The sequence below is a fragment of the Triticum dicoccoides genome, chromosome 5A (assembly GCF_002162155.2).
Source record: "Triticum dicoccoides isolate Atlit2015 ecotype Zavitan chromosome 5A, WEW_v2.0, whole genome shotgun sequence".
Lineage (NCBI taxonomy): Eukaryota > Viridiplantae > Streptophyta > Magnoliopsida > Poales > Poaceae > Triticum > Triticum dicoccoides.
The window spans coordinates 359,885,472-359,907,499 of NC_041388.1; the positions used below are offsets into that span (position 1 = coordinate 359,885,472).

At 49.3% G+C, this 22,028-nt stretch overlaps 2 protein-coding genes across 3 annotated transcripts; both read right to left on the reverse strand.

Moving 5' to 3' along the window:
* Positions 1-6,446: 6,446 nt before the first annotated feature.
* LOC119297337 lies at positions 6,447-7,133 on the reverse strand. Its single transcript, XM_037575169.1, has 2 exons — positions 6,932-7,133; positions 6,447-6,782 (listed from the first exon to the last, which is right to left on the reverse strand). The coding sequence occupies exons 1-2, from the start codon at positions 7,088-7,090 to the stop codon at positions 6,615-6,617; spliced, it is 327 nt and encodes a 108-aa protein (XP_037431066.1). The 5' UTR covers positions 7,091-7,133; the 3' UTR covers positions 6,447-6,614.
* A 340-nt stretch (positions 7,134-7,473) lies between these two features.
* On the reverse strand, positions 7,474-11,984 carry LOC119301512 (protein FAR1-RELATED SEQUENCE 5-like). 2 transcript variants are annotated; one of them, XM_037578488.1, is made up of 7 exons: positions 11,814-11,984; positions 11,287-11,732; positions 10,419-10,683; positions 9,615-10,305; positions 9,012-9,469; positions 8,624-8,911; positions 7,474-8,503 (listed from the first exon to the last, which is right to left on the reverse strand). In XM_037578488.1, the coding sequence occupies exons 2-7, from the start codon at positions 11,433-11,435 to the stop codon at positions 7,781-7,783; spliced, it is 2,574 nt and encodes an 857-aa protein (XP_037434385.1). In that variant the 5' UTR covers positions 11,436-11,732; positions 11,814-11,984; the 3' UTR covers positions 7,474-7,780. The 2 variants fall into 2 exon arrangements, with proteins under 2 accessions (XP_037434385.1, XP_037434386.1); XM_037578489.1 differs by having other exon boundaries at positions 7,474-8,500; positions 11,814-11,983.
* Positions 11,985-22,028: the final 10,044 nt, after the last annotated feature.

Genomic DNA, 22,028 nt, shown 5'->3' on the forward strand with positions numbered 1-22,028 from the left:
GGGATTCAACAAGCATGACTTTATCCATGTGTTGATCCTTTGAGATTGCAACTCTACCTAGACCCAATACCTTGCTTTTACCAGTGTCAGCAAATGTGATGTGACTTTTGTCTGATGGACGTAAAGTTGAGTCCATGAGAAGGCTTCGCTTGCCAGTCATGTGATTTGTACACCCACTATCAATAATCCATTCTGAAGCAGCTGGTGTCATACCCTACAGTGTAGTTAGGGGGATAGGCTTCATGAAGAGAATTGTGAAGCAAAAAAACATTTGACAAACTAGTGTATTATTAAAGCTTAGATCGAGATTAGGACTGATAGGGCAAGTTGCAAACAATTCAGAAACAAAGTACATAGTAAGACCATTTGGGCATTTGATCTTGCGCCCTACAAGATGTTTAAGGTCCCCAGCAATAGTGTCAGACGATTTTGGTTTTCGGCTGGAGACCTTTCCCTGCAAAAGAGAGTTAAGCTTTCTTAGCCACCCACATCTTCAGGGGTGGCTTCGAAGCAATAAGTCTAAGTGCAGCATCTGAGAAATTTGGCTTTGGAGCCCTAGAAAAAAGTCTTGCAGGTGGACAATAGTATTCATAAGAATAAGCAGAATAGTTCTTGGTCTTATGAACATGGCGGTTTGATGAACCGCGCTCATATTCATAGGCTTGAGTATGGCTTCCCTGCAAAAAATTTGCGTTAGTGTGACTCAGGTGAGTCCTCTGTCTATATGAAGCCTTTGGACCGTATGAAGCCTGTGGTCTGGGGTTTGTCTTCTTCACCTGTGGTGTCATGATGACATTCACAGGAAGATTCTCCAAACACCTTTTCGGCACCCAGATCTTCTTCATAGGCGGTCCATTCCTGCAGTTAGTACCAATATACCTGGCAAACACTTCACCATTCTAATTCTTGAACAGTTTATAGTTTGCATCAAAGGATTCTTCAATAACAATGGGGTTAGCACAAGTGAAGCCAGATAGAGTGGATGGATCTGCTGAAGGTTCCTTTGCAGCAACCCATGTGGTTTTGGGGTACTTCTCAGGTTTCCGGTAAGAGCCATCAGCATTCATTTTCCTTTCGAACCCAACACCCTCTTTCCTAGGGTTTCGGTTCAGGATCTGCCTTTTGACGACATCACATAGTGTCTGATGCCCTTTGAGACTTTTGTACATCCCTGTTTCAAGCAGTGTCTTCAACCTAGCATTCTTATCAGCAATAGCAGTGGTGTCCTCAGCAGAGGGGTTAGTTTCCACATCAACAGTTGAAGATATTGCAACAGTAGCAGCAGTAGAACATTCAGCAACAGAAGTAGCGTTATCACGCTCAATACATTTAAGATATGGTGGTTCAAATCCTTCCTGAGCTGAACTGATCTGTTCGGCGCGAAGTGACTCGTTTTCCCTTTGAAGATCTTCATGAGCCGCTCTCAGTTTCTCAAGATCTTGCTTCCTTTGAAGATAATCATAGGAAAGCCTTTCATGAGCTGTTGAGAGCGTTTCATGACGACTTTCAAGTTCCTCATACTTAACGTGAAGATTTTTTATGTCTTCAATTAAGGACTGAGATCGAGTCATTTCAGCGTCTAAAAGATCATCGCTTTTGTTTAACAGTTTTTGAATGTGTTCCATAGTTTTCTGTTGTTCAGTTGCAATTTTAGCAAGTGTTTTGTAGCTGGGTTTGGAACCACAATCAGAGTCATCGTCATTAGATGTTTGATAGTGAGTAGTGTGTGTGTTTACCTTGGCACCGCGTGCCATGAAGCAGTAGGAAGGAGCGGAGTAGTCCTTGTCATTTGCATCGGTGTCGGTGATGAAGTCATTTTCTTCAGTGTTGAAGATGGACTTGGAAACGTATGCTGTAGCCAGACTTGGAACGCCAGAATCGGACTCCTCCTCAGACTCCACCTCCGCCTGCTCAGAAGCGGACTCATCCTCAGAGTCCATCTCCTTGCCAACAAATGCACGTGCCTTGCCAGATGATCTCTTCTTGTGTGATGAAGACTTGGAGGAAGACTTGGAAGAAGATTTTGAGTATTTATTTTTCTTCTTGTCGTCAGAGTCATACTCCTTGCTCTTGTTCTTCTTGTTGTTCTCATTGTCCCACTATGGACACTCAGAGATGTAGTGGCCAGGTTTCTTGCACTTGTGACATGTTATCTTCTTGTAGTCATGAGCAGAAGCTTCATCATTCCTTGAGCTTGATCGTGAAGACTTTCTGAAGCCTTTCTTCTTGGTGAATTTTTGGAACTTCTTCACAAGCATAGCAAGCTCCCTTCCAATGTCTTCAGGATCATTAGAACTGCTGTCAGACTCTTCTTCAGACGAGGAGACATCCTTTGCCTTCAAGGCACGAGTTCGCCCATCGTTGGGACCGTAGATGTCTCTTTTCTCAGAAAGCTGAAACTCGTGTGTGTTGAGCCTTTCAAGTATGTCAGACGGATCGAGTGTCTTGAAATCAGGACATTCTTGAATCATCAGGGCTAGGGTGTCAAATGAACTGTCAAGTGATCTCAGGAGTGTCTTGACGACTTCATGCTTGGTGATATCAGTAGCGCCGAGGGCTTGAAGCTCATTTGTGATGTCAGTGAGTCGATCAAACGTGAGCTGGACATTCTCATTGTCATTTCTCTTGAAGCGGTTGAAGAGGTTGCGAAGGACACTGATTCTCTGATCTCTCTGGGTTGAGACGCCTTCGTTGACCTTGGATAGCCAGTCCCAGACTAGCTTAGATGTTTCCAAAGCACTCACGCGGCCATACTGTCCTTTGGTCAGATGACCACAGATGATATTCTTGACAGTAGAGTTCAGTTGAACGAACTTCTTGACATCGGCGGCAGTGACACCTTCTCCAGCCTTGGGAACGTCGTTCTTGACGACATACCATAAGTCGACATCAATGGCTTCAAGATGCATGCGCATCTTATTCTTCCAGTAGGGATATTCAGTTCCATCAAAGACGGGGCACGCAGCGGAGACTTTAATTATCCCTGCAGTCGACATAGCTAAAACTCCAGGTGGTTAAACCGAATCATACAGAACAAGGGAGTACCTTGCTCTGATACCAATTGAAAGTGCTAGTGATCGACTAGAGGGGGGGTGAATAGGCGATTTTTGTGAAAGTCTTCAAAACATGTAAGTTTCGAAGAAAAACGATAGAAATAAACCTATTATCATGCAGCGGAAGGTAGACTACACTAGGCAAACCATAGTCATGTATTCAATGAAGTGAAAGCACAATGAAAAATAGCAGCTAGGCAGTAAGGATCAGGTAGGACGATGTTGAGAAGCCAATCAGTACACGTAATCACTTAGTGAAGTCGAACGGTGATGCTATCGTACAATGACTTCACAAGAACCAACAGTAAGTAAAGGGAAGGGAAGGATGAAACCAGTGACTCGTTGAAGACAATGATTTTGTTGGACCAGTTCCAGTTGCTATGACAACTGTACGTCTGGTTAGGGAGGCTGAGATTCAACTCAGAAGACCTCGTCTTCACCTTATTCCCCTTGAGCTAAGGACACCCAGTCCTCGCCCAATTACTCTGGTAAGTCTTCAAGGTAGACTTCCAAACCTTCACAGACTTCATTCACCGGCGATCCACAATGACTCTTGGATGCTCAGAACGCGACGCCTAACCGGCTGGAGGATTAATAGTCCTCAAGTGTAATAAGTCTTCAGATCACACAGACAAGAAGACTTAAGTGATGCCTAACACTCTTTGGCTCTGGGTGGTTAGGGCTTTATCCTCTCAAGGAATTCTCTCTCAAAGGCTTCGAGGTGGGTTGCTCTCAAACGACAAAAGCCGTCCTTTCACTCTGAGCAGCCAACCGTTTATGGTTGTAGGGGGTGGGCTATTTATAGCCACTAGGCAACCCGACCTGATTTGTCCGAAATGACCCTGGGTCACTAAGGAACTGACACGTGTTCCAACGGTCAGATTTCAAACACACACAGCAACTTTACTTGGGCTACAAGCAAAGCTGACTTGTCCAACTCTGAACAAGATTCGCTCTCATAGTCTTCACTCGAAGACATAGGATTTTGGTTAAGCATCACTTCAGTCATTCTGACTGGTTTTCTTGGACCCCACTTAACAGTATGGTGGTTCCTATGACTCAACAAAGAAGAAAAAGAACTACGAAAGGTCTAAGTCTTCGCGCTCCATAGTCTTCATGCGATGTCTTCTCTTGTCATAGTCTTCAAGGTGAATGTCTTCACATACCACCTTTGACCTCAATGTCTTCATACATTTTTAGGGGTCATCTCTGGTAGGAAAATCGAATCAATGAGGGACTTCTACCTGTGTTATCCTGCAATTCTCACAAACACATTAGTCCCTCAACTAGGTTTGTCGTCAATACTCCAAAACCAATTAGGGGTGGCACTAGATGCACTTACAACCGCAATAACAATGAATAGGCTGTATGCATTTCATACAGAATGAAGTCCTCAACTCCCCGTATAACTTTAATTACCTTAGCTTTGCCGTATAACCTATGCCCTCCAATGCTTGTACGATCAGAGTCAAGAGCAGCAAGCAAGCGGAAGTCCTCAGCATCATACACAGTCATCCGGTGTCGCCCAGGTTGCAACCCCCGACCAGCAACCATCGCATCAAATGCAATCACGTGGGACAATTTATGAGACAAAGCAATATATCAGAACTAGCAGAGTTGGTTAAATAAAAACCCAACAACGCCCATGACACACCATAGTTTATGAAAGAAAGGAACCAAATCAGCATGGTTTGGGTACCTGAGGCGCCATTAGGAACCCTTGCAAGTGGACCATAGTTGCACCGGCTTCCAGATCTTCTCGCATTTTGCTCACACCAGCCATTATTACAGCTTTTATGTACCCACACCAGTAAAACTCAAACATCTTTGATGGGTCACGCACAGCAACAAAGACCTCACAGCTTATTGGATCCTCCCTCCGGTTTGCTTTAGGGTTGAACAAACAAGTAGTACAGAGAAGAGCGAACGCAGCACACTGCCTGTTGGCCTCAGATTCAACACTTAGATCGCCTGGGGAAGCAAGCACCGACTCTAGCATTCTCAATGTTATCCTATCTACCGATGCATCCAGACCCAGACCGGCACACACATCCCCAATACATCACGATCAACACAGCTAGGCTCATGCGGGAAGGGGATCTCCCTGTCGCCCGTACCCAGACCGACCACATCCCTTATAGCATTAGCGGTCACAGGCCGGGAACTGCCATCGCCCATACTAACGGTTCTCCTAATCGGATCTATCCTAGTTGTGTTCCAGAAACTGTACTGACGGTCTACATTTAGTAGCGCTGGAAGGACAGCATGGCTCCAAAGTCCTTCTCAGCGAAAAGCCTATTTTGTGAATCAGTGAGACAAGCAACGACAACATTGACTACCTTAGGGGATAGATAGTTCATAACCCGGACCTTGCCGCAGTCTGCATCAGATTCGCCGCTCGCATTCTCATCTCCGACCACCGTGGGATGGGGCGCCGAAGTGTTCGCACTTGGGACCGCGCTCGAGCTGCTGCCCATCGCGGCCCCGTTCGACCGTGTCCCAAGACGCGCCATCATACGCAAGCACTGCAAGTTGAACCGAGCGGGGTTTTAGAATTGCTCAAAGCTCACTAAAAGCGAACAAGAAACCTCCAAGAGAATAACGAGCCGACGAAGAAACCAAAATACAGGTGGTCAGAGGTGGACCATACCTTGTGTTGCTGGGCTTGCGGGGATGGGATGAACCAAGAACTCGACGCCTGCTAGGTGAGGGTGAGGGGGAGAGCGCTGCAGAGAAACATTGTTTTAGCGACTGCAAGAGCTGAAGTGCGGAGAGGCGGTGTTTTAATCGCTCGCCCTGCTCTGCCAAAGCACGCACCATCCAGGTGGCAATGGAAGTCGAGAGAGATAGATGCAGAGCGGGGCACAGGAAGCGATTTCTTTGTCTCATGGCAGCAACCGCGCATTAATCCAGCCGCCCCAACCACACCAATGTGACATTAATCTCTATATTTACCATGTTTATTTTTTCACCGACATAAATGCAGTCCCAACGAATACACGAAGCTAGAGCTAGGCAGGCTTCTAAAGCTCAAGCCAACACACACCACTGGCAAGCCGCCGCTAACCACCACACGCACACAAAATCGCGTAGGAGGGCGAGGTCCATACAAGAGCACGCACAGCAGCTGATCCCACTTTACTTCGCTTGTGGAGGCGCATCTGCACGCAAGGACCTAGCCTGGCCCATAACGTCCAGTCAGCCCTATGGATCGCGCAGCATGCGACGTAGCTGTGGTGTCGCTGCTGCAGGGAGCAGAACAGATGCCGTAGAGTGTGATCATCGCGTGCATGCATCGGCCCTGTACCGCACCCCCCGACAGAGTGATTTTTGGTTAATGCACACAGATACACGTGTGGAGACCATGGACGTATCCATCCATTTAAGCATAACATCGACATATTCTTTATTCCAAACGAGAAGATAAATACATTGAGCGCCAAATAAACACACGAACGAACTAAAACACCACACACACGTATGTAAACAGTCATATTGCTAGCATATGTTTATTGAGCTTTCCTCGGTTCGCGCACTCCATTACTAAATGCGAGCATTCAATCAAGAGCTGCTCGCCTCACCCGAATCTTGTTCAATGGCAGCAAATCCATCGTACGTGCTGGAGGCAGCGTCCCCGTCATGAGAGCAGGGCGCATGCACCGAGCCGCCAGTGTTGACCAACGAGTCGTGTTCCCCAACCTGCTCGCACCCAAACCCAGTCACCACGACCTGGTGACATTGAAATTTTTTGTTAGTAGGGGAAAAGAAAATTTACAAGCAAGAGGAGCAAATGTTCGGAAAGAAGCCCAACATAATGGACACGGACAAAAATTTCGATCAAATACTTTTTTTGTAGAGGCAACGAAAGGATTAACAACCTTGGAGAGCGACACGCTGGCCGCCGCTGACACATTCCTACGTTGGCGCTTGACCAAACAACGGGTTCTAACAGCCGTCGCCCTCCTTTGGAACCGGACGTGCGAGCACAGCAGGCAGCCGAAACCAACTAGAGAGGAGAAAGCTGTAGGGGGCGCCATGGAGGACTGGTCTGGGAACGATGAACAAACTAGAGGGAGAGGACGAGAGAACCAACGTGTTGCCTACAAGCATCAGCAAGCAAGTGTTTAAATAGAACATGGGCGACTTACACCAACCCCCCATATGCCCCACAGTATATTCAAATGTTCACAAAACGGAGGGCCACTCCAATCCAATCTCACAGTACCTGGAGCTGAACCTCATGGACTCATCAATTCCTGATAGCACCCATACTACAGACGACCTGCTACCATCGCCACTTGCCCAGGAAAGTAGGCACGTATCATAATTTGCATTGACAGAAAAAGATTCCACAAATAGGAAAGGGCATGGTACAACACTGAGCAAGCATATCAACTCATTTTCAAAATCACAGGGCGAATGGTCGAAGCAGGAAAACTAAACATAACAGGATTACATCATTTTCGACATCCCCATCACAGTTATGACATAACTTATTCGAAAATCAATATCACACGTCCAAACTAGGTCTATCAGCATGAAAATCCAATTACAGTCCTTACAGCGCCACACAACACTCATTGCAAAAACAAATCACAGTCACAAATTATGCCTAACTGCGGGAAATCAAACTACTCAAATTATGGGTAACTACAACAGATCACAACGTCATTTTTGTCCCATCGGTTTTAAGTTTCAAGGACCTGCACCAAATGTTGATCCGAACATCACTCAACTGGACCGTCGCGAGGCCTCTTCATGAATGGCAATACTGGGTTGAAGCAACTTGTTTTCTTGTGCCCAACTACACCGCAATTGCCGCAGGTAGGTATTTTGCGAGGTTTCTTCGGAAGATCACCCCGGCGGGGGCACGTCGTGCTCTTGTGCCCTTTCTCCCTACAAACCGTACAAAACCTCGACCGCGCGTCCTTGACCTCATATCCAGGCTTGTTCCTTACTGTGGTTGGCCTACCCTTCTGCTTCTTCCTATCGGGAGGCAGCAACATCGACAGTGAGAGGCTTGAGCCAGCTTCCCCTGAAACAGAATTAAGTCCACACTCGGTGGAGATGAACATCTGAGAACACATGTCGTCTGGGTGTGAGGAACCTGATCCCACATCCTGACTGGGATTGGCTGAATCCCTGATTTGAGTTTGGTCCACCAAACTTTTGCCATCCTTGATGGGTGCCAAAACAGTCAACTCCGCCTTGCCTGCGATCAATATGTCCATTGCTCTGTCGAATGCATCCACGTTGCTATCCCCTAGCTGCACAAACTCGAGAGCAGTCAGGTGTAGTGCTGTATGCCTGTAGGAGGATAACCGCGGAGGGCCTTGATCCTTTTGGTAATGGAGAAGGTGGAGTGGCAAATTGTCGTGGGCATCTACTGTCCACCTCTTGAGAACATGGAAACTGGGTATTTTTCTCACCCCCAGATGAATTAGGACCTGCTACAATGCATGTGGGATAAATAACATCAGAGCCAGAAGACGGAAGTCTGGATAAATCATTGTGAAGAAACTGTTTTTAGTGAGGTCTCTCTAACATGGAGGTGGGCTGGTAGTAATTACCTTGATAGCATGGCAACAAAGCATCCCCATGTGCTCGAAGAGCCCACATTCGCAGGTAAACCTAGCGCCGCCATCATGGACACTTACCACATGCATTTTGCGGCCCCACTTCTCTCGCTTCTCAGCTTCGACGTGCCGAACTTTGTAGGTGATGCCTCGCTCAACTTCTTCAACATCATACCGACCAGACCGATACAAAGCTTGGCCGAACATTACGTACATCGTCCGTGTATATACCTGGCTTGCATGCTCCTCCAACGGGTAATTGTATCTGAGAACTATCCCGCCCTATTAAAATGCAGAAACAAAAAAATGTCCGCAAGAATGGAATTCAGGAACATATGATGTATCTTGTTGTAGGCTGCACAAAGTTTTGCTTAGCACCCACCAGCCTCGTTCTTTTCTCTTGGAAACCTTCTTCGGCTTCTCGGTCAAACTGCAGTTTGCTGTATTGCTTCACAAAAAGGTTCATGGGGCATGCAGGCGGGATGTAGCCCTTCCACAAATGGTTTGCACTCTCGCTTCTTTGCGTACTAATTTGCTTCGCACAGAACTTCCCACTAAAATAAGGCTTCGCCCACTTGTGCCGAACCTCGAAAATCTGGATCAGGAACGTGTTGTTGTGAAGCTTGTATTTGTCAAGCAGCTCAGCCCAAGCTGCTTCAAACTCGTCCACAGTGAGCATCTCATTGACCACCTTGTACAGCGCAGCCCTGAAATCACTGCTTTTTGTGTAATGCGGCCCCAGGTGCTCCTTCGCCTTCCGTAGCACATGCCACTTGCACCACCGATGTGTAGCATCCGGCATCGTTTGTTGTATAGCCACCTCCATCGCACGCGCTTGATCTGCAAGCAGAAAACAATGGTCGGGTGTGTAACTTATAATGAAGAACAGGACTACCCGCTAAACACAGCCATGGGGATCCTTTTTCCGGGTTTTTGGTGTGATACAGAGGTGGCAAATCAGGAAATCATAGGGCAACAAACAAACCTGTTAGTATCGTTTTCGGAGGTTTGCCACCCATCAGCCTGATGAATTCGGTGAATACCCATTTGAAACTCTCGATCGTTTCCTCTCTCATCATGACCACGCCCATGAAGATACTCTGGAAGTGATTGTTGACCCCCACAAATAGCCTGAAAGGCATGTCGTACAGATTTGTCTTGTACGTAGTGTCGAACGTTATGACATCCCCGAAATTGTGGTACTGCATCTTACTTCTACCATTGGTCCACAATAGGGTTTTTATCTTGCTTTCCTTATCAACCTCAACAACACATGAAAACTCTGGATCATTTGACCCCAGCTCAGAGAATGCATCCATAGTCTTCCGCACATCATCATCCGCCTGCTCCTTGCTAAGCTTCCCACAGAAAGTCCTAAGGCACCTCTTTGTGAACGGGACGTTCTCCATACGCCCAAACAGGCTCCCAATGATGGTGTATACCTTCCCCAGATTTACATTGTTCTGCCGCAACTGTTTCACGAGATCTCTTGTGTATGTGTCAATGTGCCGGTGTGAGGGCCAATGCAGCTTCTCAGCATGAGTCCGTAGCATTTCATGGTTGTGGGAGGCGCGATTTTCAGATACATACCGGCCACCATCATCTATCCGGTGCAACTGAAGCATGGCAGCGCAATTGCTCCTCATTGACGAGTTGTTCTCCCTTTCTGGTTTGCCCTGATATTATTTTTCAAAGCAAAAAACAGCCAAAGATGTGTCAGATCATATTTGCATAGAAGAAGGCACGCACGCACACGAATCATGAATAAGAAGCAAAGCAGGGGGCTTACAGCGCAGCCACACACAATCTCCTGCATACACTTCATCCCATTGACATTATGCCTGCTCTTGCTGTAGCGAATCCCAAAGCCAACCTCCCATGAATGTAGATTGTAGAATTCATACGCCTCTACCAACGAATCAAAAATAGTGCCAAGCACAGGGTTCACGACTACCTCAGTACCCCTATTAGCGAACCCTCGAATAGTAGCTTCCAGTGGCGACACACGATCAGCTACTACAGCCCTCTCGTCTGGCGTAAGAGGACCTCTTGGCCTGCAGTTTGTAAAGCAGAACCAGCATAGTTACGAAAACTAACTACCACGAAAAGCAAAATTAAAAAGAGCCCAAAATGCTGCAACACGATTTCATAATTACAGAATCGATTCTAGGACCTTTTCTCGGCAGGGTTGATTCAGACTATATTCTCCCCCCATGCCATACATTCATACTGCCAAAAAAAATCACCAAACTTCTACGGATTAGATTGCACTAAGTACTCCCTCCCACTTGCATTTGTTTTGAACACTCAATAATGACGACATGCCATTGGATGGTCAGCTTAGGGACTGAAAACTATGGTCACAGTGACTTAAGCATACAAGTAAACTGGTCCCCAGCAGCAACAATTTCAATCATCCTATGTCGATGGGACTTAAACCGGTTTTTTCATTCAGTGGCAAGGATAATTTTCACCATAATCGAATGAACGGGTAGGGCTTATGGGAAAGCAGTAAGATCTTTTCAGCCAGGGATGATCGAGCATCAGTTTTTTATACCCAATTCGGCCAAACTAATGAAACTTCTCTCATCAGCTCGTATGAATGCTATCAAGAGAAACACACATTTGGCCCAGGCGACAGCAAAATTCGTATGTACCTGCGCTTCCAGCCTACGTGGATGGTGGTGTTCGCCGAAGCCGGGGCGCTGTGATGTGCGAACTGCACGGCGCAGCTTGAGACGAAGGCCGGCGTCCCGTTGCTGCCCAGTACCGACGGCAGGACCATGCCTCCAGAACTGAATGGCATGCACGAATCCGCCGGGCCACTGCGGGCGCTGGAATGGACGGAGTTGTTCGAGACGACGGCTGGAGTCGCCAATCCCGACGCCACATCCCCGCCTCCAGAGCTGAAGGTCCTGCACGAGGCCCTGGAATATTCGCCATCAACCAGCCCAACCCTTGATCGAACTGAAGCACGTCCGGCAAGACTGGGCCGATGGCCGAATCCGACGAGCCAGCGGGTAAATCGGGCACAACGTCGCCGCCCCCACCCACAACGCACGGCGCCTCATGCGCACTTGCAACCCTAGCAGCCAAGATAGATCTGCAGCACCGGGGACCGGCACGAGCTCGTTAGATCAAGATTTTGACCAAGAACAACTTAATAGGAAGGGGATTCACTAACTCAGAGGCCAACGCCGTCGGCATCGTCGCTCCGGAGATCGGCATGAGAAGATCCAGGGGAAGTAGGAAGCACACCGGCTGTTATCGCGGCTCACCTTGTTCTTCGCCCGACAAGAACGGGAAAGGGACTTGTGCGAGAAGAAGCGCATGCGCCTAATCCTTGTCGCCACCAGTCTAGTACGTTTACAGCTAGTCTGGGTCGTCGGCCCCGTGGGACAGGGAAGCAACGCCCCCACATTGTACGTCCTGCACAGCACGCCCACTTTTCACTGTCGGATAAGTACCACGTCCCGGCCCCACGACACCGACGTGCGGCAGGGTATTTGCATGTATCACGCGTTGTATCTTCACTTTACCCATTTTGTTAATCAAGCAGCACGCATCACCACGTCGCACGCGACTGGCCGGATAACTGCGTGCAGCTGCCGCTGCGTGCAGTTCGTCCACTCTCGTGTCCACCATGTATATATCATATGATGAGGTGGTGGTCCAGCGCCCTGTGGGCGGTGGTTCCTGCTCTTCTACGTCGTCGTACATGCCGTCGATGTCTTCGGAGCTGAAATCAAGCATGTCGGTTAAGTCGTCGACAGTGGCTATTAAGTAGGTGGTGGGTGGGGAATGAGTTTCTTCGTCGTCCGCTTCCCACTCAAGCCGGACATAGTTCGGCCAAGGGTCTCCTGACAAGGAGAGAGATTTCAATGAGTTTAGCAAGTCGCCCAAGGGCGAGTGCTGAAAGATATCCGCGGAGGTGAACTCCATGATCGGTGCCCAATCAGATTCGATAGGCACGGACGCGGGCGGTTCAGAGCCTGTGGCCGGGGATGAATCCAAGGGTCCAGCAACACAGGTCTCATAGGGGGTGAAGTCAGTATTCGCCTCTATCGCCGTTGAGTGTGCGGCCTCCATGGCGGGGTCTATCCACACATCCTCGGACGGTACGATCTGCTCCGGATCAAAGGCTGGAGTAGCCATAGGTGCGATCTCCCGAACACCGTCCGACGGCAGAGCTAAGTCATGCATGTCGATACTGTGCGACGCACCCAACATGGGCTTGAATCCGTCGAAGATCAAGTCTTCGCGGATGTCGACGGTGTAGTTTAAGCTTCCAAACCTGACCTGATGGCCAGGGGTGTAGCTCTCGATCTGCTCCAGATGGCGAAGCGAGTTGGCCCGCAGTACAAAACTGCCGAATACGAAGATCTGTCCGGGCAAAAAACCTTACCATGGATCGCACCGTTGCCGATGATCGAAGGAGCCATCAAGCCTTATGGCGACGACACAGCAGAACTCTCAATGAAAGCACCAATGTCGGTGTCAAAACCGGCGGATCTCGAGTAGGGGGTCCCGAACTGTGCGTCTAAGGCGGATGGTAACAAGAGGCAGGGGGCACAATGTTTACCCAGGTTCAGGCCCTCTCGATGGAGGTAATACCCTACGTCCTGCTTGATTGATCTTGATGATATGAGTATTACAAGAGTTTATCTACCACGAGATCGTAGAGGCTAAACCCTAGAAGCTTGCCTATGGTATGATTGTTCTTGTCCTACGGACTAAACTCTCCGGTTTATATAGACACCGGAGGGGGCTAGGGTTACACAGAGTCGGTTACAAGGGAGGAGATCTACATATCCGAATTGCCAAGCTTGCCTTCCACGCAAAGGAGAGACCCACTCGGACACGGGACGAAGTCTTCAATTTTGTATCTTCATAGTCCAACAGTCCGGCCAAAGTATATAGTCCGACTGTCCGAGGACCCCCTAATCCAGGACTCCCTCACCCATCACTTGGCCTTTCGCGGTCTGGGGGCTTGACATGGTTGGACCCCTTAAAGGAGGCAGCCATAAGAAAAAATATCTGCTAGTCATGGTAGATAAGTTCGCAAAGTGGATAGAGGCCAAACCAGTTAAAACGGGCGAAGCCGGACCAGTGATAGCTTTATATCCGGTGTTGTGCACTGTAACGGTGCCCCACACAGCATCATCACCGACAATGGCTCCAATTTTACAGCCGATGAGGTGAAAGCCTGGTGTGCTAATCTAGGCATTAAGCTCGATTACGCCTCCGTCTATCATCCGTAAGCAATCGATCAAGTCGAACGAGCCAATGGTCTTATTATGAGCGGCATCAAACCCAGACTAGTGCGCTCTTTGAAAGAATCATACTAGCAGTGGGTTGAGGAGCTCGACTCCGTACTCTAGGGGCTGCGGACCACGCCCAATCGCACTACCGGATATACACCTTGCTTCATGGTGTACGGCGCAGAGGTTGTGTTACCCTGCGACATTATTCATGACTCACCTCGAGTGCGCATGTACGAAGAGAGAGAGGCCGAGCTTGATCGGCAAGACATCTTAGATGCCCTGGAGGAGGAGCGCGACGTTGCAAAAGCCTGTTCCGCATTTTATCAATAGCAGGCCCGCAGATACCAAAGCAGAGAAGTACGGGCCAAGACTTACAATGTTGGCGAACTCGTTCTACGCTTGCCGGAGAAGAAAAAGGACAAACTGAAGCCCAAGTGGGAGGGTCCCTTCATCATTGACGAAGTTCTCACTCGAGGAGTGAGGGAGTCCTGGATTAGGGGGTCTCCGGACAGCCAGACTGTTGGACTATGAAGATACAAGATTGAAGACTTCGTCCCGTGTCTGGATGGGACTCTCCTTGGCGTGGAAGGCAAGCTTGGCAATACGGATATGTAGATCTCCTCCCTTGTAACTGACTCTGTGTAACCCTAGCCCCCTTCGGTGCCTATATAAACCGGAGGGTTTAGTCCATAGGACAACAACAATCATACCATAGGCTAGCTTCTAGGGTTTAGCCTCTACGATCTCGTGGTAGATCAACTCTTGTAATACTCATATCATCAAGATCAATCAAGCAGGAAGTAGGGTATTACCTCCATCGAGAGGGCCCGAACCTGGGTAAACATCGTGTCCCCCGCCTCCTGTTACCATCCGCCTTAGACGCACAGTTCGGGACCCCCTACCCGAGATCCGCCGGTTTTGACACCGACATTGGTGCTTTCATCGAGAGTTCCACTGTGCCGTCACCGTAAGGCTTGATGGCTCCTTCGATCATCGGTAACGATGCGGTCTAGGGTGAGGTTTTCCTCCCCAGGCAGATCTTCGTATTCGGCGGCGTCGCACTGCGGGCCAACTCGCTTGGCCATCTGGAGCAAATCGAGAGCTACGCCCTGGCCATCAGGTCAGATTTGAAAACTTAAGCTACACTGCTGACATCCGCGGAGACTTGATCTTCGACGGATTCGAGCCCATGTCAGGTGCGCTGCACAATCATGACGAGCATGACATAACTCTACCGTCGGATAGTGTTCGGGAGATCACACCTGCAACTACTTCGGCCCTCAATCTGGAGCAAATTGCGCCATCCGAGGAGGGGGGGATAGACCCCGCCATGGAAGCCGCACTCTCAGTGGCGATGGAGCCGGATACTGACTTCACCCCTAACGAGAGCCATGTTGCTGAACCACTGGATTCGTCTCCGGCCACGGACTCTGAGCCGCCTACGTCCGTGCCTATCGAATCCGATTGGGTGCCGATCATGGAGTTCACATCTGCGGATATCTTTCAGCACTCACCTTTCGGCGATGTGCTAAATTCATTAAGGTCTCTCTCCTTATCAGGAGATCCTTGGCCGAACTATGTCCGGTTAGAATGGGATGCAGACGATGAAGAAATTCGCTGCCCACCCACCACTCACTTAGTAGCCTCTGTCGACGATTTAACCGACATGCTCGATTTCGACTCCGAAGACATCGACGGCATGGACGACGATGCAGGAGAGGAACAGGAACCAGTGCCCACAGGGCGCTGGACAGCCACTTCACCACATGACATGTACATGGTGGATACACCCAAAGAAAACAACGACAAATAACGGCAGGATGCAGCGAAGAATAGCTCCCTCGAGAAGCAAGCAAAGCATCGGCATAGGCGCCGCTCAAAATCCTGCCTCGGCTAAAACAGCGATAACAGCGCAAGAGAAAATAACACTCCAGTCGACTCCAGAAGAAACGACGACCACATTGACCCAGCGGCAGAGCACGATGAAACTGCAAACGGCGAACATAGTATGGATCTGATGTCCGAACACGGTGATGCCGAGGATAAACCTCATCAACCCCCCTCTCGGGAGGAAAACAGTCCGGACGAAGCTGCACACATCATCCCAGAAATGCACTTGGAACAAGAGAACCTCCGCAGAAGGCTTATTGCCACAGCGAGGAGTCTGAAGAAGTAGAAGCAAAGGCTTAAGGCCGCACAAAATACGCTCAACAGTAGGTGGAACAAAGTGCTCGACAACGAAGAAAAGTATGGTGGAAGTTACCACACAAAGAGCTATCCAAAGCGCAAGCTATTACCTGAATTCAACGATGAGGCCTTAGAGCCCACACAGCCGAAAAATAAAACGCCCAACCGGCCGGATCAACCACCTTGTGACCGCGATAGAGCGGCTAACAAGGCCGCACATAAGTCAACACACGATCTACGTGAGGACTTGCGCCAAAAAATCCATTATGACCAGATCCATCTATGTATCTAGTAAGCGCTCTCCGGCACAAAATCTCAACCAAATACTACAACCGTCCGAATGCCATGATACATCCAAATACAGAGGTGCCGCACACCCCCTATGTTTCACCGATGAGGTGCTGGACCACGAATTTCCAGAAGGATTCAAACCAGTGAACATAGAGGCGTACGACGGGACCACAGACCCTGGGGTCTAGATTGAGGACTTTATCCTCCATGTCCATATGGCTCGCGGAGACGATCTCCACGCCGTCAAATACTTGCCCCTCAAGCTTAAAGGACCAGCTTGGCACTGGCTGAAAAGCCTCCCCGAAAACTCAATTGGAAGTTGGGAGGAGCTCGAGGATGCTTTCCGGGCTAATTTTCAAGGGACCTATGTCCGACCTCCGGATGCAGACGATTTAAGTCATATAATTCAATAGCCCGGAGAGTCAGCCGAAAGCTTTGGAACAGGTTTCTCACTAAGAAGAACCAAATTGTCGACTGCCCGGATGCCGAAGCCTTAGCAGCTTTCAAGCACAGCGTCCGAGACGAATGGCTCGCCAGACACCTCGGCCAAGAAAAACCGAGAACAATGGCAGCCCTGACAAGCCTCATGACCCGCTTTTGCGCGGGCAAAGATAGCTAGTTAGCCCGCAGTAGCACCAGCGACCCAAGCACATCCGAAGTCAGGGATGGCAATGGAAAACCACGACGCAGTAAAAGAAAGCGTTGAAATAAAGAAGACAGCCCAGATAATACGACGGTAAACGCCGGATTCAGGGGCTCTCGACCAGGTCAGCGGAAAAATCCTTTCAAAGGCAGCAGAGATGGACCTAAACAAGATTCTAGACAAACTATGTCAAATTCATGGCACCCCCGATAAACCTGCAAATCACACCCATAGAGAATGTTGGGTCTTCAAGCAGGCCGGTAAGCTAAACGCCGAACACAAGGGGAGGGAGACACCAAGTGAAGACAAGGACGAACCTCGCCAGCAAAGCCCTGGAGGACAGAAAAATTCCCACCAGAGGTTAAGACAGTAAACATGATCCACGTGACGAAGAGGAGAAGCAAACATGCACTCCGAGACATACGCGTCGTAGAGCCCATCACCCCTAAGTACAACCCCTGGTTGGCCTGCCCGATCACTTTTGATCACAGGGATCACCCGACAAGCATCCGGCATGAAGGATTGGCTGCCTTGGTGTTAGACCCAATAATAAACGGTTACCATCTCACACGAGTCCTTATGGACGGCGGCAGTGGTCTAAATCTGATATATCAGGACACAATCCGCAAAATGGGGATAGACCCGACAAAAATCAGCCACAGTAATACTACCTTCAAGGGAGTAATACCAGGCCCAGAGGCCCGCTCCATGGGCTCTCTAATACTAGAGGTTGTATTTGGTTCACCCGACAACTACCGAAGTGAGAAGTTAGACTTCAACATTGCTCCATTCCGAAGCGGCTATGAAGCACTACTCGGAAGAACAGCTTTCACTCGTTTTAATGCGGTACCACATTACACTACTCTTAAGCTTAAGATGCCTGGTCCACGTGGCACCATCACAGTTAGTGGAAATATCGAGCGTTCTCTATGCGCGGAAGAACGTGCGGCGGCTTTAACAGCCGAGCACTAGACGGCCTCACCAAGCAGAATAAATGACAGGTCGTCAAGACCACAGACACGGTTAGACGAGTCCAGCGCATCACTAGATATACCTGAGATTGGTTTGATGGTTAAACCCTCATAGACGGTACCAGGGGCTTCCCGCGTGTAATCGGGGTTCGGCTCAACTTGACTTATCTTGAATTGTAATGGTTTATCGAGAATAACCAATTTTTTAGCACGACAACTTTCACCTAAGTTCTTCTCTTTTACAGATGACAATTGTGTTGCACCCGTCCAGGACACAGCACAACGGAGACACAGGCACAGACGTGCAGCAGGGACCCGCTCAAAGGTTTCTTTTCAGATTAAGACCCTACGTAAACCTTTTTTACTGTCTCTTGTTGTTCACATCCTCCGGATACTCAATACAACCGAGAAGGATGCTGACGTTATTGGCATTTCGCCACGTCAGAATATTGCACGTACCTGGACACTCGGGGTTTATTATTAAGGGCATTGTTCAGCCCGGCATATGTTATGAAGACCGAATACCTTAGGGAGTGTTCGGCGTCGCGAGTTTGGCCTTATATGGATCAGCTCCGAATCATGTCTTTGGTCAAATGTTGGGTTTGCCCAGCTCCCGCGTTTTGCTACCTTACGTTCCGCTCTATCGGCTAAGGCAGCACCGGGAGAACTACTGTGATTGTGCCCTGGTTCATCCGGATGAGCACCTCAGTAGAGAAAGCCAAAAACTGACTGCCATGATAAAGCGCGAGACTGGTCAACCACTCGATGACTTAGCGGAATCTTCAGGATTCCTCCGCATTAACGAAGGGTCGTTTCCCGGTCATGTACGTACGCGCACCGTATTCGGACGAGCGCGGAGGTACCAGGGGCTATATAGTAGTCCCACCGTCAAACTCCTATGGCTAAGTGAAAGTGTTAAAGCAACATAGTCCGATTTCCTCGTTCGCTGCGCTACCATCTCCTTAATGGACCAAGACGTTGGATCAAGTGTGAATACGCGTTTTTTTGCAAACACCCCCGCAATATATGCGTGGGGGATGAAGCCGATGACTGCAAACTTTCAGGTTATATACATATATACATAAACGGACGCACAGGAGGCGTCATAATACTTTCAGGCAAAAGTATAAACACAGCCTTTATAATTCAATAAAACGTTGTTTTTACAATGGGAATACATGTCACTAGAACATAATATTCTTCGAGCATTGAGCCTCTATTGAACGAGCGCCTTCAAGGACTTCTTCAAAGAAGTGCTCGGCAGATACTCGGCCTAAGGCCGAACTCTAGGTTGCAATAGCGGTGGCCTCCATCTCTGCCCAGTATGTCTTGACACGGGCAAGTGCCATGCGCACACCCTCTATGCACACCGACCTCTTCATAGTGTCGATGTGCGGCATAGCACCAAGGAACTGTTGCACTAAATTAAAATAACTATTCAGCCTTGGCCCTTCCGGCCACAGATGATCCACAACAGACCTCATGGCAAGCCCGGACAACCTATGGAGCTCGGCCCACTCAGCCGTTCGCTCATTCAACAGCAGCGGACGCACTAGAACATGGAACTGTGACCAAAATAGCCTTTCCACTTCACGATCTTTTTGATCCTTGAAGTACTCGGCCGCATCAGCAGCACTGGCCGCCAAATCCATGTATGCGTCACCAGAACTCCATAGTTGATCAAGAGGGGCATACTTCGGATCTCCGAATTTCGTCCGTAACAAAAAGGGCTTCCCAGCCGCGATATCTCCAGCTTGACGCAGCTCCTCCTTTGCCGCTCTGATTTTAGAGTGGGCTTCCTTGGCTGCTACCATGGCCTTCTCCAGGTCCATCGCCTTCGCTTAGCTTTCTTTTTCAAGAAGCTGGTAATGGTCGGTAGCATCTTTCAACTCAACAGCCATCTTGTCTATTTTTTCCTTGCTTTGGCAATGCGCAGCCTGTTCGGCCCTCAACTCTTCGACTGCCTTTAGAGCGGCCGCATCACTATTCTTGGCTTGTTCCTTGGCTCGGGCAAGTTCCGCTCGAAGGGTCTCCACGGCGGCAGCTCCATCTGCAGTCACAACATATTAAAGATACTAGCATCATGCTCCTCTTACTATGTGTTGATCACCGGAGAAATCACATACCCTATGCCTCGTCGAGCCGCTTGTTGACAAGCACGATGTCGGCATCTGCCGCATCAAGTTGTCGCTTTAGCTCGACAAACTCACCAGTCCGGCTAGCCACCGGACCTTCAGCCACCTGCACATGAAGGCGGCCTGATTATTACTTGGGACTATGATCCTCTGTTTGCCGCCGTTCTCGACGGCAACCAAAGTCTCAGGGGCTACTATCTGCATAGGGCACACCTAACGTGTGCGGTACTGTCAAAAACATACACTATTTCACATACCTCAAAGCCTTTCAGCAGACTCATAAAGGCTTCATGCAACCCGCTTTCGGTGGATGAAATCCTCTCAATCACCGTACCCATTAGCGTACGATGCGCTTCAGAGATGGCCGCTTGCTCCAGAAGATCCTTCAGTGCATCCGATCGCACACCGGACGGTTTCGGACTCTTTCGGTTGCTCTCTATAGGAGCCGAATACTGAGGACTTTGGTGGCCGAAGGATTACCCTCTGGCCTTGGCGGATCAGGAGAAACCCTCCGCGACGACACTTCAGGGTCGCCCGCCTCATGAGGCCGAGTGGCATGGGGAGGTGTTTCGCCCTCCATCATCTCCGGAAGAAGATCCCCCGAAGACGAACTCTGTCGAGAAGGGCTACTATCCGAACTACAAGATATATGCTTCGGTTATTGTCTTCAAAAGTAATGTAGGATATTTTTACTATTAAGTACTTTTTGTTTACTTACAGCTCGGTAGAGGGTTGATCCCCTTGCGGGCACTGTGCGGCGAGAGTACCCTCCGAGGCAGGACCCTCTGGCGAAGATTTCTTCCCTCGTTTGGAAACCTTTGTTTCCGGGTCTTCAGAGGTGGTCCTCTTCCTTCCTTGGGAGAGGGAATTTCAGATTCTTCTCCCTGGTTATCCTCCTTTGCGGAGGCGCTAATTCCCCCGGTTTGGATGAATAATGAGCGAGGCCTGCTTTCAGCCTCTTTATTCCCCCCTTTATCTTCCCCTGAGGGCGCCTAATAAGGCGCCGGCTCGAGCATTCTGGCTATTACTGGATTAGCCGAGCCTTCGAGAAGGGGGGCTGAACACCTGATCATTTTCACCTTTGTTACCCAGTCCTGGTCAAAGAGCGACTTTTCAGAATGATGTTGTGATAAATAAAAAGACAGCGTGTTCGGCCACAGGATTACTTACTTGGGTATCTGGGCGATTACAGCTCAAACCCACATCCTCGGTGGTGTCCGGACACTTTATTTGTGGTCCGAAGAACAATTTGTACATCTCTTCGAGCGTCATGCCGAGGAAGTGCTGAATAGTTCGCGGTCCTTCCGGGTTGAATTCCCACATGCGGAGGGGTCGACATTTGCAAGGCGGGACTCGACGAACTAGCATGACTTGCATTACCGTGACCAGGCTGACATCTCTCTCAAGGAGATCTCGGATGCGACTCTGCAATATCGGCACATCATTACTGGCCCCCAGTCCAGCCCCTTGTTGATCCATGACGTCAGTTGTGGTGGGGGGCCCGAGCGAAAGGCAGGGGCGGCCATCCCACTTGGTACCTCGGGGAGGTGTGATATAAAACCACTCCCGTTGCCATAAACTGGACACCTTTGGGAAGGAACACTCTAGCCATGGAACATCAGCACTTTTGCTTATTACGGCACCTCTGCACTCTGCGTGTCGCCCCTCGATCATCTTCGGCTTCACATTGAAAGTCTTGAGCCACAGCCAAAGTGTGGGGTAATGCGGAGGAAGGCCTCACACACGACAATGAACGACGAGATGTGAAGGAGGGAATCCGGGGCCAGGTCATGGAAATCCAGCCCATAATAGAACATGAGCCCCCTAACAACGGGATCCAGAGTGAGGCCTAGCCCTCGGAGGAAGTGAGAGATGAATACAACGCTCTCACCTGGTTCGGGAGTGGGA

What these genes read in the sequence shown, in the direction of transcription:
- LOC119301512 (XM_037578488.1), bottom strand. Translation starts at nt 11,435, where the DNA reads ATGCCATTCAGTTCTGGAGGCATGGTCCTGCCGTCGGTACTGGGCAGC. An exon ending in TCCGAAAACGATACTAACAG is followed by an intron (nt 9,470 to 9,614) that starts GTTTGTTTGTTG and finishes TTCTGCTTGCAG; the next exon opens with ATCAAGCGCGTGCGATGGAG. An exon ending in AAGAGAAAAGAACGAGGCTG is followed by an intron (nt 8,912 to 9,011) that starts GTGGGTGCTAAG and finishes GCATTTTAATAG; the next exon opens with GGCGGGATAGTTCTCAGATA.
- LOC119297337 (XM_037575169.1), bottom strand. Translation starts at nt 7,090, where the DNA reads ATGGCGCCCCCTACAGCTTTCTCCTCTCTAGTTGGTTTCGGCTGCCTG. An exon ending in CCAGCGTGTCGCTCTCCAAG is followed by an intron (nt 6,783 to 6,931) that starts GTTGTTAATCCT and finishes CAATGTCACCAG; the next exon opens with GTCGTGGTGACTGGGTTTGG.